General features: G+C 37.7%; 2 protein-coding genes across 16 annotated transcripts in view; one reads left to right on the top strand and one right to left on the bottom strand.

Moving 5' to 3' along the window:
* The window catches only part of LOC716712 (uncharacterized), a 49936-nt gene extending 41259 nt beyond the window's left edge, over window positions 1–8677 (bottom strand). Inside the window, exon 1 of the mRNA XM_077966418.1 lies at window positions 8538–8677. Within this exon, the coding sequence (XP_077822544.1) occupies window positions 8538–8677 (140 nt within the window). The remainder of the gene's footprint in view (window positions 1–8537) is intronic.
* Window positions 1–14833, top strand: part of PTPRD (protein tyrosine phosphatase receptor type D) — a 548445-nt gene that overhangs the window by 36884 nt on the left and 496728 nt on the right. The window lies entirely within an intron of this gene.

Raw genomic sequence — 14833 nt, forward strand, 5'->3', positions numbered from 1 at the left:
TTTTTAAAGGATATTCGGGGAAAAGTAGCACATGGTTGAGGATGATATATATCCATGCAATAATTTATTTGTTAATGATTTGTCAATAATAATGAGTCATGTAAAAGAAATCTGTCTTATTCTGGGACTAATGATGAAAATACTCATTCTCTGATACTCATTAGAACTATCCCAAAGTACCGATTGTTGAATAGCTGACACATCCACAAAGAGTCACAGCTTTATTCATGGAAAAATAGTAATAGACATAAACTACAAAAACAGAAGCAGTGGCTGGGCCCAGTGGCTCACAGTGTAATCCCAGAACTTTGGGAGGCTGAGCGGGGCAGATCACCTGAGGTTGGGAGTTCGAGACCAGCCTGACCAACACGGAGAAACCCTGTCTCTACTGAAAATACAAAAAATTAGCCAGGTGTGGTGGCACGTGCTTGTAATCCCAGCTACTTGGGAGACTGAGGCAAGAGAATCGCTTGAACCTGGGAGGCGGAGGTTGCAGTGAGCCAAGATTGTGCCGCTACACTCCAGCCTGGGTGACAGAGGGAGACTCCATCTCAAAAACAAAAAACAAAAAACAAAAAACAAAACCCGATTATACATATTGAAAGGGCTATCATCTCATCGGCAAAATTTACAAAGACACTCATACCTAAGACCATATACCTATATCTCTATTTAGTGGAAGTTTGTGGTGAGCCAAGATCATGCCCCTGCACTCCAGCCTGAGCAACAAGAGCAAAAACTCCATCTTAATCAATCAATCAATAAAATAGAAACAGTCATAAAGAGAAATTTATTTTTATAATGACATTTATAATTGCTACTTAAGTTCTTAAAGCAACAGTATCAGTATCTAAAAAAATTTTATTGAACAGGAACCCATCATTTACAACAATGCAGATAACTTTTCAATTGCTCGTAGGACTAATGATAAGTATATAGGTAAAGATATTAAATAGAAGCTTTGACTTTACCCTAAAATGGTAGATACGAGATACCAAATTCAGATTCCAAACCAAGAGACAAATTTTCAAAGAATATTTTAGAAAGTTGTGTCAGGGCCTGGGATTGAAGGAGAGGATCATGAAGACAGATTTTTTGGCAGGAGCTGTCCTGTGAGTGCCTTTCTCCCACCATCCTGACTAAGCCAATTGGGGAAAGAAACTTTCAAGGGAGAACTTGTTTTTTCCCCCATAGGTTTTTGGGGAACAGGTGGCATTTTGTTACATGAGTAAGTTCTAGTGGTGATTTGTGAGATTTTGGTGCACTCAGGGGACCAAGCACCTTTAGAGCTTCACCTGTTTCCTGAAGTTGAAGGAACTTATTGGATGGATGTCTTTATTTCTACTTAGAAAGTCTAAAAGGGTCAAGAGCCAGGCCAGTTAGTTGTTTCTCACAAAGTGGAGGAAAGAAGAGGTGATTGCACTGGAATTGGCCTCCACTCTTAGAGGCAAGGGGGATTTCTAAATGTTTCTTGCAGACAAGATATGAGCCACCTGTGCGAGACAGTCGATGCCCTCTTGGGCCCTATCCAGAGAGCTGCTAAGAGAAAGAAACAAACCCCAATGGAAGTTACCTTGAATTCCTAGGGGTTGTAGAAGGAGTGAGTGATGGGTGGGGGAGACTATAGCACCCACATTCAGCACAGCAGGTGACAGCAGTCCAGGAGTGAGTGCCTTCTGAAGAAGCCATGAGCCTACCATGTGAGAGAGAGAGAGGTGGCTGTAAACATGGGCCAGACCCAGAGAGCATCTATGTGTCCAGCTACCAACTGTGATCATGAAAGAATTTTCTTATTCCCATTGTTTCCTTTTTCTCACTACTTAAACCCCGTAGTTCCAGAAAACAGCTGTCAAGAGGAGCAGAAGGATCAGAGGAGGTGAAAAAGGAGAAGAAGGGGCTGATCATATCATACCTTTTTTCACTCGATCACACCTTTTTTCCCCTTTTTTCTGATGCTGGTCTGTAGCCCACCCTAGCTGGGAGAGGGAGGTGTCTATAACTTGAAAGTTTCAAGTGTGACTAATATGCCGAACTGGGCACTCTAATTTCTGAACTGGGACTGTGTTTGATAACTTAAAATGATTGTATGGCATCATATTATTTAAGAGTTAGAAAAGTAAGTGGACTCTTTGAATCATCATGTAGAGGGTAGAAAAGAACTTTCACCATTAAGTAATTGTAAAGGGATAGTGGAAGGTAATATAAAGGTATTCTGTGACTCTACTCTTTGAGTCTTGTGTGAGTCCAGAGACATATATACATACACAAAAAGTGTGTGTGTGTGGTGTGTAGTATGTATATATTTTAGTTTCAAGGAAGCATTCACTGAGAAATTGATTTCTTTAAATACAAAATATTACCATGCCAGAAAAAGGTGTAAAACGCTAGAAAATGATGGCTTAACAAGAGTTGAACTTTTAAAACTAAAAACATAAAAATATATCCTTAACCTTGTTAGGATTAAAGGAAATCACTGTCTTTGATGATAAATGAAACACCAAGCGCTTACTTTCTTAGTATTTTTTCTGACATTTTATAATTAACTAAGGAATATGATCATGCCTTATTATAATTATAAATATATTCTGTTTAGCCCTCTGTCTTCAATAAAAAGCTATTATGAGAGCAGAGACTCTCTTCCTTGTATTAAATTTAGTTGAAAAGATGACTTATGGAGCTAGATTGCCTAGTACAGGAAGTAGCTCTGCCACTTAACTAGCGTGACCTTTGATTAAATTACTTAATTTGTTTGTGCCTCAGTTTTCACATCTGTGCAGTAGACATCAGAATTGCACCTGTATTATATGTGGTTATATTAAATATATGGATATGCATATATTTTAAGAATATAAACATATAACATATGTATATATAGAAAGTGTTAGCAAATAGTTTCCTATTTTATTGTTACATATTCTGATTTATATCTTTTTCTCTGTTCTTACAAACAGAGAATGAAATTTCAGAATGTCTGAAATGTTGCCTCAAAAGTGATGCCATCTGCTGTGAATGGCTGCTTTAAGAATCTTGAAACGAGGGCACTCAAATCAGTTGTCATGGGATGTCATACTTTTATAATAAGCCAGCTTCCTGAGCGTATGATTGTGTGGACAAGGAGTACAAGACACAGGAGAGCCCTAGTGTGATCTTTCAGCTCGTTTTGTGCTCTCTGGTTGTATGTCAGTTGAAGGAATTATCTGGTTAATTCCAGCTATCAACAATTTCACAATGCTGTGTCACAAAGGAATCTGACTTTAAGAATCTCGTGCATAATTTTATTGAAAGTGCTTAAAATGTAATGTAGAAAGTTAATATTGCCCCAGATTTCACAAAGAACTCTTTTTGAGACAGAATCTTGCTTTATTGCCCAGGCTGGAGTGCAGTGGCTCAGTCTTGGCTTGCTGCAACCTCCGCCTCCCAGGTTCAAGCGATTCTCTTGCCTCAGCCTCCCAAGTAGCTGGGACTACAGGCACGTGCCACCACACCTGGCTAATTTTTGTATTTGTATTAGAGACGGGTTTCACCATGTTGGCCAGGCTGATCTTGAATCGTGACCTCAGGTGATCTGCCGACCTTGGCCTCCTGAAGTGCTCTGATTACAGGTGTGAGCCACTGTTCCAGGCCCCAAAGAGCTTTTATGTTAGAGAAATATAATAATATAAAATATAAGTTAATATATTAATATGAAATTTATCAGTCTACATCACATATTTTGTATTAGAATGAGCTTTTATATATTTCATATGTTTTATTTATTCAAGCATGTCAAGTAAGTGACAAACTTTGATAATAGTAATTGTTTCCAGTTAATAATGGAATACTCATGACACAGAAAGTGCTTGGTGTTTCATTTATCGTCAAAGATAGTGATTTCCTTTAATCCTAACAAGGTTAAGGATACATTTTTATGTTTTTAATTTTGAAAGTTCAACTCTTGTTAAACCATCACTTTCTAGCATTTTATGCCTTTTCCTGGCATGGCAATATTTTGTATTTAACCCAGTAGTCAAATATTGCAACTAGAAGTGGGCTAGTGTGCTATGTCCTTTTCCTGGTTAGTTACCAGATTCTCTGTTCTTCCAGATGTTACCGGGGAACTCTTCAGGAGTAATTGTTTAAATCTGTTGTACAAATAAACAGCTATGTGTTCAGAATGGCTGAATTTATATTGATATCAAAAATGGCCAAATGATTTGAAAGGCAAAATTGTAATTACCAAAGCCAAATTATTTGTCTGAAATTTTATAAATGCAATAAATGTTAATTAGCAACAATTAAATATCATGTGCTTAAGAAACAGTGCTCTTGTAAGAAGCACATCTAAGTATTTGGTCTGTTCTTAGGCAAATGAATATAATTCTAATTCAGTAGATCTGATTTTGCATTCTGGAGACTTAACTTTTTGACTGTGTGGCTTTTGCCAGATTGTTTAATCTTTCTGAGTCTCAGTGTTTTAGTCTGTAAAATGAGAATAACCATACCTTAATTACTGTGAGAATTGAAGACATTTGTATATAATCTATGACATTAGCAATGAGGAAGAAAGCTCGTAGGACAATACCTGGCCTATAAGTGTTTCTAAATGATTAAAAAATCTTACTATTATTGTTAAAGGCAGTATTATAAATAAGTTATTAAACCAAATTAACCCTATTTTCTTCTCTTACCTCTTTGCCTATCCACTAAAACTGTAGAGAGAATCAAAGGTGGTGAGGCAGAGAATATATGTTGTAAATTTTCCAGTGGCCACACAAATGTAAAATGCTATCATTTAATTACGATGAGGTATACAATTTTATGTTTAAAGTCGATTAAAGTGATATTTTCCAAAGTTTTAACTTTTGGCTTATTGATATATCAAACACCTAGAAATTAAAATGATAATCTTGATTTATACAGTGTTTCAGAGGTTCTTAATTGTAGTTCAATTGTAATTCAAGAGTTACAATTTAACTGTATCTAAAATGCCCTGAAAATATTCCCGCTAAGCTGTGAGTTATAACCAGGCAATTTGGAAGCTCAGGTTATAAAATTTATGTTTAATGGTATTGATGACACTTTGCCTTTTAAAAACCCCCGAGCAACTAACTGTAGTTTTATTTGATCCAAATTTATCTTGGTTATTATTTCCAACCTGGTGTTAGTTGTCTAATGTTTTGGAGCAAAATCTGGTTGTCAGAAATCTTGAAATTCTACCCCTGAGTCCAAGAAGAAGAAACCTATTTGAAATTTAAGATGGTTGTTAGGACAGAGGCTAGACACACTACCAACTCCCAGAATCAGTTTGCTTATTAGGTATTTTATGGATTTTATCATTCTATGGAATTGACAGAAGGTGTACCTTATTTTATTTTGTTTTGTTTTATTTTATTTTATTTTACTTTAGAGACAGGGGCTCTCTCTGTCACCGAGGGTGGAGGACAGTGGTGTGATCACAGCTCACTGCATTCTTGAACTCCTGAGCTCAAGCAATGTTTCTACCTCAGCCTTACAAGGAGCTGGCTGGCACTACAGGTGCACACTACTATATTCAGCTAATTGAAAAAAGAAAAACAATTTGTTTTGTAATGACAGGGTGTCACTATGTTGTCCAGGCTGGGTGTGTTTTCTCTACGTCTAAAATATAAAACTTTTACTTGAGAATATAGAACTTCTTTTACTATTTCTAAATACAACTAAAGATAGGAATATTAAAGATTTATTCAACACGATACAGTGTCCATTTCTTATAAAATCCATTGGCTCTGGAGCCGAGTGTCAGATTATTAAAGTTTATTAAAGCTCTTGCTCATAGCTTTTGTTTTGCTTTTAAGAAGTTAATGTAACTAGCATGAGAAATGTCTTTTAGAAATGGAGTTGCCCTAGTGTGAAACTATGTCACTAACATAAAATGGCCTTCAAATTTAAGGCTGTGATGGATATTACAGCTTCATCATGTTATACCGAAGGAAAAATACTCTTTAATCAAAGGGGTTCATATTGTTCATTCACTTGTTCTACTTACCTTAAAAAATGCTGAGTGGTAAATGCTAGAATTTCTTCCGTTACACTTATAACACAGATGTATCTGAAGCACAGGTTTGCAAAGAAATGGCAATAAAAGATTCAGCAAGATACAAGAATTCTTTTGTTGTATTCCTTAGAAGGTGGGAAAAGAATCTGTTTTTAGAAAGGGCTTGTACTGCTAGGTGAAATTCCCTTTCTTCTCCTATTTCTAAAGAAGAGACTTCAAGAGGCTTTTGTTTATGTAAAAAGACTGAACTTGAGTAATCTAAGATGTTGATATGGAAAGAGTACCTATTTCTCCAATTTTTAAAGGATTTGTACCTTTCTTCCATCTCTAACAGGGTAACAAATGGAGTGTTAATTTAGTTGAGTTATACTTTCTATATGAGTTTGCTAACAGAACTTGACATAAAAGCCTTTGTGAAGAAGCTTGATTGGTTTGGTTACCATGGCAACATGGTTGCATGGAAGAATGATTTCCTTTAGGAACCTTTCCTAAAAGCTGTTTTGTGCCCTATAACGATATTGCTAGCTTGCCATCCCTTGTGAGGAGGTGAGAGGAGATCACTTTCAGGGTCAACTTTGTATCTTGTGTTTATAGATTATCCTTAGCAATCAAAAGACTGCTTGGCTCATCTCATTCTTTCCATAGCTGAACCGGTTCTGTTCTTCTGTATACAGTGATAACAGGGGCCTCTCGCAGACCTTTATATCTTAAAATACACAAAGAAAAAAGTGAATCTAGACCAATGATCATATTCTGTTAAGTGCATTTCCTAAAGCTAATGTCTGTTATGGATTTTTAATTTCCTGCTTATCTTTGTTTGAAATTCTGCAATTTATCAATAATTTGTCTTGTGAGTGATGTTACTGTTTTGAGGAGACAAAGGGTTTAACCAGTAAATAGATCAGCAGGGGCTTCATTTAAAATCCTTAGTGGTGGTTTGGTATTCTGGAATTGCTGTAAACCCTGAGGCATACATTTGAGATTTCCTTTGTTATGGGGTAAATGTCTGCTCCATTAGCACAGCAATTGTGTACAAAAATGCATCAAATCACTCAAGTACCACCATAGGGTGTTTTTCAGTGGTTAAAGCAGGCTAATGGTTATTTCACTTGTACATTCAACAATAACAGCAGTAAGGCCTATTATAACTATTTTTCTAATCAGCTGCATGTTTGCATTTTTTCATTTTCACCCCTTGATTTAAGTCCTTGGAATCAGATACTCCAAAACAGACTTAATGGCTTTAACTAAAGAATTGTATCAACACTGTTGGTACCAGTTATACAGTGACTTAAAAGTTGCCTGGGAATAATTTTGTACAGGAGGTGAGGGGGAAAAAAACCCCATAATCTCAAACTGATGGGAATATTTTAAAGATTGCAACACATAGCTTCTAACTTTTGACCCCATGATTGGTAACAAAATTTATATATAATAATATGACATGATTATATTGGAGTTTTTGTTTTATTCTGATGAGTAAACGTTAGAATTTAAATTTTTGTAACTGCTTATGGATGCTCATTTTCAATTTCTAAATGAATCCTTTCATCTGAGTTGCCTGAAATGACCCTGCTGGTTAAACAAACTCTTGGGTAAGACTGGATCACATTTTGAGCCTAACTCACCTCAGTATTTGTTTTTGTGTATTTGGGATTTTGTGGATTATTTTGGAAGATGTATGTTTCAGTAGCCTACCATTCCCTGTGATTAAAGTAAGCCAGTTAAATTTATGACAGGAGCAGCAGCAGAGGCATGAGTTGAAGACCAGGAAACAGCTTGTATCAGATGTGGAATTTTCAAATGCCTGGTTCTACTCTATATCTTCCTTCCATATTTCTCTCTCACTGTCCCTTTTCTCAATAAAAATGAAGAGAAAATGAAAAAAAAAAAAAAGAAAAGCTAAATTATGTAAAGTGATGTCACCTTTAAATATGAGATATGACAATTCTTGTCCACTGCCAGGATTGGAGCCACAATAAAGCTAAGACAGATTTGGCCATAGTTGAGAAGAGCATTTATTGAATAAGAAGAGATAGTTTCAGACACAATTTGCACGTTTGTTCAAAGTTACTGTCTATTGAAATGAACGCTCTTCTCCAGAAAGTTATGTGAATGCACATTATAAATAAAACTTAAGTTTCAATCATGGAAGTCCTCCCCTCTTATTAAGGTTAAGTGTTCTTCTAAGTTAACTTTATGATTTTTGTAGCCTTTGTCTATCTCATACCAGTTGTATAATCTATACTATGTGTATATGTATGGCACCCCTTTTCCAGTGAAGGACCTCACTTCTTCCTCATCCTTTGTTAATGCTTAACTTGGATGGTTGCGTAATCTGTGTCACAGCTGGTTTGTGCTCTCTAACCTCAGCCCTTGTTTTTATCTCTGCCCTTGGATGGCTGTCTTCTGTTTTCACTCACAATTTCAACACATTTTGACTTACTCGTGTCACCTAGGGTTTCCTCCTCAGGTATTTCTTCTTCCTTAATTTCTTTGCCGTCTTTGGTGCTGTTGACCTCACCCTTTCTGGGGTGTTCCTATGGGTCTCAGCTTCAGGTTTACAGCCGCCCCTGGTTTCCTGAGCATTCCTTCTGTGGGTTCTTCCCCTTCTTCCCACCCTCCTCTGTTTCCTTCACTTAAAGCAATTCTCCGTGAAGACATTCTTGCGTAGTCTTGCCCTCTGCCCTCACTCATTCTGTAGATATGAATGAGGGCACTTCATTCATAGCTGCATATGAAATTACCATATATGCAGAAGATGCCCTGCTATATATTTTTAGCCTTGACTTTCTGGCTATATGAAGGATATCCACTTTTGAGTTTCAGGATGGCATCCCTAGGCTCTTAAAAAAAATACTTGCATAAAGCCACTTACTATGTATATAATTTGTATTTAGTTCTAAATCAATAAAGTTTTATTGAGCATCCATTATGTGTCAGGTGCTGTGCTCTGGGGAGATACCAAGGTGCAGAATCCATGGCCCATGCCTGGAAATTTAGAGGGGAGAAAAATAAATAAACCTGATTACACTTCAGCGTTGTGTGACAGAGGAAGGCCAAAAGAAACGTGAAAGCACCTAAGAGAAATAACTAACTCAGACTCGGAGAGGGAAAAAGGTGGACCAGGACCAAAGAAGACTTCTCAGATGATATCGTCATTTTCTTTTAAATTTCTTCCTCAGTAAGTCAATTCTTTCTGTGATACTAGACAGCAGAACTGTATTGCTTAACAACGTAGCTCTGCAGCTTAGCAAAGCATCTCTTGTATATTTATCAAATGAGTAAATGTGGCCCTTTTTAAGAGAAGCAAGCCTCACAGCTCATGACAAAAGAGGGGAGGAAGGCCTGGTGCGGTGACTCATACCTGTAATCCCAGCACTGCAGGAGGCGGAGGCAGGAGGATCACTTTAGCACAGTTGAGTTCAGCATGGATAACAAAGCAATACCTTGTCTCTAACAGAAACTTTTTAAATTGGCTGGGCATGGTGGCATGTGCATTGCAGTCACAAGTACCCAGGAGGCTGAGGCAGGAGGATTGCTTGAGCCTAGGAGGTCAAGGCTGCAGCAGTGAGCTGTGGTAAAGGTTAGGAGAAGTAAAAGGAATGACATGCATTGTACTTGTTCCCTAAGATGCATTGTGTTTGTGGCTTCTTTTTCAAACTTTTGCGGTTCTTTTGAATTCTGATAAGCTATTCCTTTGTGGCTGGTGACTCCCTCTGGTCTCTTCCTCTCCCTCCCCCCACCCCATCACTCCCCTTTCCTCAATGCTTCCTCCTTGTCTGGTCTCGTATGCAGACTTAATGACAGTGGTAATTATTCTACCCTCCAGGTCATTAATGAAAAATGTCCACTGGAGCACTGCCCAGAATTGAACACATTGGAGCCCCATTTATTATACTCCCTCTAAGGCTGACACTTTTCCATCAATAGCTCCCTACTGGGCATGACCTTCCTGGCATTTCATAGCTATGCAGTGTAGATCCTGTTTTCTCAGTTTATTGATGATTATGTCATGAGGAGCAGAATCAAAAGCTTTGTAAAAATCCGAATATAAATTGTGTCTTGCTTCTTCCTTTGATCTACTGGGCCAGTCACTCCATCGGGAGAGATTAGATTATTTTGACAGGATTGAGTCTGCATCAGGGTATGTTACTTATTCCTCAAGACTGTCTTCCTTAAGATGTGGGCAGCTAGATCTTTTTCTAAACAATGTTTCTGAGGTAAGTCCACGATCATTACTGTCCTTTAAAAAAAAAGTTTGTATATTTTATTAGCCTTCAAGCCCCACCCAGTCCTCCTCTCAGGAGTTTATAATGTTTGTCACCTTGCTATGGCATTGGCTAATTCCTTTGATACACTGGGTTGAAGGTCAACATGGACTAAAGATTGGAAGGTTGGAACGAAGTCACGTTATTGAACTCTTATCAAATTTTCTCCATTTCCTGCCTCTCTTAGCTGATCTTTCTTAAGTTGTTGCACATGTACTTTCAGAATGTATTAAATAGCTTTATCATCTATGGAAATTATTTCTTCCTTTGAGAGTAAAAAGTAAGTGGGAATTGATGGATGTAAGTTTACCAAAGCAGGAAATTCTTAATTAGCAAATACATGGAAACACTACCCAACTATTCCTAGGTCTACAAGTAATGTTATCATCAAAGAATGACTGACATTATTTTCTATAAGAACCCATTTATGTAAGTTCTTATGCTTTAAAATATATATGTATACATGTGTAGACATAAACATATATGTATATCTATCTGTGCATGTGTATAATTGCTAGAAATAATGTAGCAGCTTCTTAACACAGGAGACCTTTCTTTACTTTTTTAAAGAATGGAAGTCTGTTGGGGATCTTGCCATTCTACATTTAACTTTCCCTAATGAGTACTTATTTTTTCTCTTTTGTTTGTGCCATATGTAGGATAGGAACATGCAGCCTGCTCCTCTGCTATTTATGTTCAGGTATCCACTCAGCTGGTATAAGGAGAACCTTGATCTTTATGGAATGTTTCATAATTCCAGAATTCCCCCATCTGTGTTGATCTCTCCCGAAGCTTCTCTGTTCAGATCTTCACTCAGGCCTCACCCCGCCCAAGTGGATGTCTTTCAGATGGGAAATGCTCTGAGATCCTTAGCAAAAGGTGGAAATATCAAGAAGAGTTTGCATGGGAAACAAGGTGAATTTCTAGGTTGCATGTAAGAAAAATCCAGTTTCAGTAACAGCAGATGATGAAATTGAATTACAACTGTGTTGTTTTTCTGAGGGCAAAGATATTTTTCTAGACTTTTTCAGTAATATGAAAAAGCACATATGTTGAGAATATATAATTTTAATAGTTGAGGCAGTATAGCCTTTCAGAAAACAAGTTGTCTTTGTCAGTGATTAATGTCTTTGAGTTATAAGGCTCTTTAGAGCAGGAATTGAGATGATTGTTCTATTCCTTAGTGACCTCAGGACTGTTTCTCCTGATTGGGCTTGGGTTATGGTTGTAGCTAATAGAGCTTTGTTAAAAATTATATTCATTTATTCAGTTCCACAAACACTAATGGACCTTTTCCATGAACATATTCAGTTGGCAGATTTTTACTGTACTCCTACCTTCACCCAGGTGCTGGAGATCATAAACAGGTTGCAGAATCTCTCCTCTTTGTGCTCATAGCCTAGGAGGTCAGCGGACTTGAGTATAAATGATGAAATTCAGGGGTGTAGATGCCAGCATCATGGTGGTAGAATGTTGAGCTTCACTGTAAAGGATTGGTACTGGGAAGTTGTCGGGGAAGGATTCTCTCAAGCCAGAAAGGAGATGGAGTCCATGAGTGAGATCAAGACTGTGCCCATTAATTGTTTGACCTGCACTATGTTTATAGTTTTTATTAGTTGCTGGAGTAGTTGCTTTTTGTGCCCTAAGTCAGATCCCCTTGGTCACCTTCGATTTCACTCACAGCTGTGATTCTCTGAATACTGAATGCATCCCGCCTGGGGCACAGTTGTTTCCTTTCTGTTCAGGGCTTTCTCCCAAACTGAGGAAGCTTAGTCAGTACTTCAGCAGGTACAGTTGCAAAGTGTAGTGGAATTAATGCCCCTAAGAAGAACTCATAACCAACAAGGGAAAGGGGCTTGGAGGATAAATGCCCATGCCTTCCCTTATCCACAGGGAAGATTCTGTGAGCCTCTGAGACCTCACGAAGACCCCGTGGTTGATTTTTATTCTTTCTTTGCCCCAGTTTTCTCTCTCCTGATTCTTGGAGTTAGTTCTGAAAAAAAAAAAAAAAAACTACTTGGAAGTCCTTGTATCTCAGGCTCCACTTCCAGGGTAACCAAAATTCAAACAGTTGCCGACATTTAAAACCTGGAGAATGGCAATTAAAAATTCAGATCTCTACTTCTCTTGAAACACTAAAGACGTGATAACTGTCAGAATATGTTCCTTTAGAGCAATAGTCAGCTGATGCTGAAGAGTGGCTGATTCTTAAAATGAGGTGATCTGAACTTTTTAGGACATCCTAATGCCCATGCAGTCTGAATCTTCCTTCAAAATACCCACACAGACTTTAAAAGCAGGGGATCTTGAGATCTAGGGTAATGTTTGAGTTGAGACTTTCAAAGGTAAAGGAGGATAACCTTTGAAGAAGGTAACCAAGCAGGAGGGAGAAGGCTCTATGTGGCAACGGGTTTAACATCATCTCAAAGCCAAGGAAATGGGCATGTCGTTTATATCTCCCCAGGATTTTTTGTGTGTGCAATAGTCTACCTTTTTCTTTCCAAAGTCTGTCATACCATGGCAAAAGATGGAGTCATTCAATAGAGTTATGCAATTCTGGCTTTACATCAATTACAAAAAACATGACTATCACCATTGATTAGTTGGATCGCTATACAAACAGCCCTGTAGTAGTAAACACCCAGTGTGTGGCAGTGAGGCATATGTTTGTCATATCCATTAGGGGAGCACTTGGGGCCCAGAGGACTGATGAATTGGCCTGCATTGTCTTACTACACAGCTGTCATAACTTCTCTGATAGCAGGTGATCGTTCTGCAAGAGCATGTCAGATTGGTGCTTATCTCTTATGACATCTGTTGATGGAAGCTCCCTTTTAGGTTTGATCCACACAATGACCTTGATATTCCTGGTGAAGAATAAAGGCTCACAATTATTGTTTTTAGAAGGAGAGACTTGTAGCTTCTGCCTCATACCCGTCATATCAAATTATCAGGCTGAAACTGATAATACAATGAACACTGGCTCTCGACAGCAGTGTTATATCTGCTGGATTTGTACGCAGAATAAACCTTCTGCCAGCTATATCATAGAAATCCATGGAGATAAGATGTAGTTAACACCTGGAGTTTTTGAGGTATGTGCTCAGAGACTCTGGTTGTAGACAGTAACATCTATTTCATAATGATATCTTTAAGGACTAAATCTTTAAGAAGTGGAAAATAGTGGTTGAGCTGAGAGTTTTACAGATTTCAGGGAGGTGTAAATAGAAAGAAGACAGCTTCCTTGGAAAATGGAAAGATGGTGGATATTGGGTTATTGGCTCCGCTGTTAGGCCTATGAGACGTTGGAGGAGTCAGTCAATCTCTGGAAATCTTGTTTTTCCACTTGTAAGATGCAGATGCCAATTTCTACCCTGGCTACCTTACACCGTATGTCAGAGATTATAAGAAACTTGGAAACACTTTTTTTTTTTTTTGTTGGCAAAGAACTCTATAAACATACAACGGTGGTATTGTTTCAGTCTCTGAATATATAGATATTATAAAACATTAAAGTGTGACATTTTAACAACTAGTATTTTCAAGCTTTTGTTTTGTGGAGATAGATGAAGTATAGGATGCTGCAACTGGCACCAAGCAGAGTTAGGAGATCTGTTTTCAAGTCTAAATGATGTAACAACTAGCTTGGTGACCTTGAACACCAAGCTTTGGTCTTGGTTAGTCTCACTGGACAGTGGTCTCTGACTTTCCTTCCATTCCATTATTTTGTTCTATGAGTAGTGGCTACTTTTATTTGCTTGAGCATGTGTGTTCCATCTCGCAGTGTTATTTCATCTTTGTGATCAGGAAGTGTAAACACTGTTCATACTTCAGTCAGTGGTACTTAATTGCATATAAAGCATCTGGGGAGCGTTTTGAAAATGGGTATTTCAAGACTCCATATCCAGAGAGTTTGAATCATTGAGTCCAGTCTGGGTCCTAGGAATAACTATTACCAACATCCCATTTAAATCTAATGCAGGTGGTCTTTTGAAAACCATCGGTGTAGAGCATATCTACATTTCATGTTTTATTAATATTTATTAATAATTTACAAGATCAAAAAGATATTATTTTGATTGTTTGTTATTTTGTATTGAGTCTCCTGCTTTACTTCCACTACCAAATTGGCTTTGCATAAATACAGTGGGCCAGGATTAACCAGGATTATTGAGTGTTTCTGGGCTTTACTGTAGTGTACTATGGTTTTGCATATGTAAATCATATTCTTTATGGTTTTATCCATGAAAGCCAAAAAAAAAAAAAAAAGCCCTCTAAAATTCTACTGGGACACAAATTTTGTATTTGGAGTTTCATTACAGTCATTTTAGAGTTAGTGAATGTGGGGTTAGCTTAGTGCTTTCCCAAAAGTGCTTACCATGAAAAACACTGGAGACTGTCTGCACAGAGTAGGATTGTGGTGAAGGGAGCAAATGGGAACAGCACTGTGGTTGCTGTTGTTCACCTCTCACACTTCCCATTTAACTAAAGAAACCTCTGTTCCAGCTGTATGGTGGCATCCTTGACTCATTTGTGCTTCTAAATCCTA

This window comes from Macaca mulatta, chromosome 15, assembly GCF_049350105.2.
Source record: "Macaca mulatta isolate MMU2019108-1 chromosome 15, T2T-MMU8v2.0, whole genome shotgun sequence".
NCBI classification, from domain to species: domain Eukaryota; kingdom Metazoa; phylum Chordata; class Mammalia; order Primates; family Cercopithecidae; genus Macaca; species Macaca mulatta.